At 36.3% G+C, this 3724-nt stretch overlaps 1 protein-coding gene across 1 annotated transcript; it reads left to right on the top strand.

Moving 5' to 3' along the window:
* The first annotated feature begins 123 nt into the window (after positions 1–123).
* On the top strand, positions 124–2914 carry LOC112504730. The gene is made up of 3 exons (XM_025108667.1): positions 124–456; positions 1034–1295; positions 2099–2914. Exons 1-3 carry the CDS (start codon positions 346–348, stop codon positions 2452–2454), a joined length of 729 nt encoding a protein of 242 aa, XP_024964435.1. The 5' UTR covers positions 124–345; the 3' UTR covers positions 2455–2914.
* The last annotated feature ends 810 nt before the right edge of the window (positions 2915–3724 follow it).

The raw sequence follows: 3724 nt of genomic DNA, 5'->3' as shown, positions 1-3724 counted from the left end.
AAATTATAAATAAAATATTAAATAATTTTTAAATATATTATTTTTTTTCAAACTTTTATGATATATTTAAATTTATATTTTATTTAAAAATAAAATCTCTTTTTCACACGTAAGAGAAAAAGTAAAATAAGATTTCTTTTTTCTTTCTTTTGGTTTCTGGAGAAATCTAGAGGAAGAGAGAGACCCCTACGCGCTTCAAAATAAATCTCAATCATCTAACAGACTCCAAAACCCAAAAGTTATCCAAATTGTGTGTTTGATCGTATAATCAAAATCATCACCTATTTCATCGGAGCTGCAGATTGTGTTAGGGTTTTGGTAAAGGATCATCTGCCCTATTATACAATGGAGGAAGCCTATTTTCCGCCCAAGTTGAAGAGGAAAGATCTTGATGAAGTTAACGATGACTTCTGCGACTTCTCTCTTTCTTCACCGGCTAGGAAAATCCGTCGTTTGGTACGTACAAACATACATCTATAAACCTATACTTGTGTCTGTGTGCGAGATCCTGTTTCTGATATGAAAACCTGTTCATGTTTCACCTGTAATTAGCAATTTAGCATTCTTTTCCACTTGATCATCTAGGTTTCGAGTGGTAGCTGCTCAATATTTGTTGAATACTCAACCAGATTAAGATTGGATTTTCTACGCGAAACCTAGAACCGTCGATTAGCAATTTTTCACCATTTGCTATAGTACTTGTTAGCAAATTTTTGTCAAATTAGTTTAGGTGACGAGATTTTGGTTTAGAAATTGTGCCCGATCACTTGGCAGCCTATGAATTTTTGCACCGGCAGGTTACATGAAGATGAGATGATCATCAACAACAATAATGGCCATGTGTATATGTATTTTGATCCTGTTATAGGCACTGAAACCTTTTTGTATGTTTAGCGTTGGTTAATGCAATTAACGGACATTGATTTTTTTTCTCTTCTTTCCTTCCATAAAACTTCAACTGTGAACCTTTTATTTTTCAATTTTTATCTGTGTTTTCATTTTATCATGAAATACTTATTCGCTATCTTGTTAGGATGCTGAATTGCCCCCAATAATCGAGGAAGAAGAAACGGTGAATCCGGTGGTATTTGGACAACCGCCTCCCTCTCGAGACAATTTTGTAGAACAAGTGGTGAGTGGTAGTCCCATAGCAATTCATGAGCTGAGTGGTAGTCTGCCGGAAAATGAAGAGAGGGCTATCGTTCTGTTTGATCCCTTGAATAACATGCTCCCGTTGCAACCTCACGCACCCTTCTCTTTTTCTGTTAATTCAGACTTCCTTTCAGGTTATAAAAGTAAGCTTTTCAACTCCATATCTATGTTCTTTGTTTGATCTTTTATTACGTTAATGTGTGTGTATTGGGTTCAGAAGTTGTGAGGGAAACTGGTTAGAGGGGGGATTAGATGCTAATAAAACCCTTTTGTGGGTGCCTTGCATTTGAGTATGAAATCGTCGCTTTAGAACTGCTAATCGGAGCTAGAATGAAGTACTTCAATTCATTATGTTTGATCTTGACTCCACTAATCCTTCCATCTATCAATATTTTGTGTCAAATTCAACTGATTAGAACTTAGCACCTTCTAGGAGCAATGAAAGTGAAAATATGGCCTATAGTTGTTCGTATTCCTTCTAAGTGGCGTGTTTTGGAAATCCTATCTGTATGGAATATTTGTTCATTGCCTTCACCTGTTGCTTTACTTATTATGATTTATGAAATCGATATGTTTGGCAAACTAGTAGATACGATAGCTGGCTAATAAAGCAGCTGATAAACTTAGTTATTTTAATAAAAACTGGCCGATAAGCTATATAACAATGTAAATGACCTAAAAGGTATATGAAGGCCATAATTGGAAAAAATGGGGAAAAAAAGCTCCCGAAGCTTATTGAAACGCTGCTTGTTTCAAAAAGCTAGCTTATGGCATACCAAACTGTCTTTTTCAATAAGCTCTCAAAAAATAAGCTAGGTTATTGTTGCCAAACATGGATCAGTTATATGTGTTCATTGTTAGATGGCGACTATCATTAGGTCTTTTCTTGTAGCTGGTGCAGTCACAAAAGTCGAATGATCCTTACCGTCGGTTTTATTGTGTACAGGTCCAGTCTTATGGTCAAACCAGTCCAACCTACTTAAATCACTAGTTGGTAAACAAGAGAAGCCTGCCAACAACTCTGAGCTGAATAGCGGAAGCCTGGCAGTTGTACCATGGGTGCCAAAGCAAGCACTGGCAGAAGTGGAGGCCCCTCGTATGGAAGTTGTATCTGAGATGATGGATGCGGATGATATGGAAGCCACAACCATGGATATCGAAGACAATTACTCTGAAGAAAAACCCGGAGCTGTGTTTGGGTCAGTGAATGGTGGTGAAGAATGGCAACAACATTGCATGATTCCTCAGCTTCCCCATAACTTGTCAACACCAATTGCTTGGTCAGCAGGTACAGGTGCGTAGGTTAGCTTACCTCACTTTATGATTCATGCCACTTGGATTGCGAGAAGGCTGGAATTCATGTTTTAGTTAGGATCTGAGATGGAGAGGAGATAAAATAGCCTGTTTTTGGATGTAAATAGTTCATGTGGTAGATGAATGTTTGGACTGGAAAAGAGGTTTTTGTACTTTGCTTCTGCTTCAAGAATCAAAATTGGTATTGTACATTTCGTGAGACGAGTTTTGTAAGTCTCAAAAGAGACCGGAACCGGTTATATAGAGTATCTGATGTAAGGTGGCTCGGCTGGCAGGTTGGTAAAAGAATTAGTGGCGTTCAGCTTGCAGAATGGAATTTGGTGGAATTGAAATTCGTCGGAGGAATTTGATTTTGAACGAACTGGAATGAAATTTGACCATGCATTTGGTTGGTAGGAATTGGAATGGAATCTCTCAAAAGAACTAGATTCTCTGTTAGTGGCATGGTGATATTGGTGGGCGGGTGGGTGTGGGTGCCCTTGATCCGCCGAACCCACCACCTCAACCATTATGAGGGGAAAATGATTTTTTATTATGTTCCCATCAATAAGAAACTTTGATTTTTAATGTTTGAGAGAGAAATGATATTTTATTACATGTATAAAATATTTTAATAATACAATTAATATTATAATCTTTAAAATGAAGAATATGTTGGAGTTAGGGGCCGTTTACAAAATACTTACCCGGTAAGTATTTACCGGGCAATTTTTTTTACTGGATGAATAATATGACAAGGAGCAAGAATCTTATCCGGTAAGAGCGATGATAAGAATTAAGAGTCTTACCTGGTAAGCGAGAGTGACGATTCTTACCCGGGTAAGTGTTTACCATGTAAATTGTTGAATAAAAGATGTTTTGATGTATTACAATCTTACCCGATAAAATAAATTATAGTGTTAATTTTTAACGATAAACGTTTACCGGATAAGTATTTAGGTAAACGGCTCTTTAGTAGATGTAATTTTTTTTTGGAGATTCTAAGTATTGATCTTTCATTTTGGAGAATTTGGTGGAGATGTTACGGATGATTTAGTAATTTATCAATTTTGTATATCTTGATTTTTGTTTCATTTATTTTTATGGGACATTTTTGTCCTTGTGAGTTAAATGCATTCCTATTTATAAATTTCTTCATCATACATATCAACATCATAGTCTACTTTTGACATCCTTAATGCATGAATTAGAGCATCTCCAATAAAGATTCTCATAAGAAGTCCTTTTTTGCACTTTTTGTTGCCATCTAATCCCCAGC

Source organism: Cynara cardunculus, unplaced genomic scaffold, assembly GCF_001531365.2.
Source record: "Cynara cardunculus var. scolymus isolate 2C unplaced genomic scaffold, CcrdV1 Un_Scaffold_6672, whole genome shotgun sequence".
Taxonomy (NCBI): Eukaryota; Viridiplantae; Streptophyta; class Magnoliopsida; order Asterales; family Asteraceae; genus Cynara; species Cynara cardunculus.
Note: the sequence above shows the minus strand (reverse complement) of the source record. Positions and strands in the feature narration are given on the sequence as shown.

Bases quoted from the DNA above. Each gene is read 5' to 3' on its own strand.
- LOC112504730 (XM_025108667.1), top strand. From the start codon at position 346: ATGGAGGAAGCCTATTTTCCGCCCAAGTTGAAGAGGAAAGATCTTGAT. The intron at 457-1,033 runs GTACGTACAAAC...CTATCTTGTTAG, and splicing joins CTAGGAAAATCCGTCGTTTG to GATGCTGAATTGCCCCCAAT. The intron at 1,296-2,098 runs GTAAGCTTTTCA...TATTGTGTACAG, and splicing joins CTTCCTTTCAGGTTATAAAA to GTCCAGTCTTATGGTCAAAC.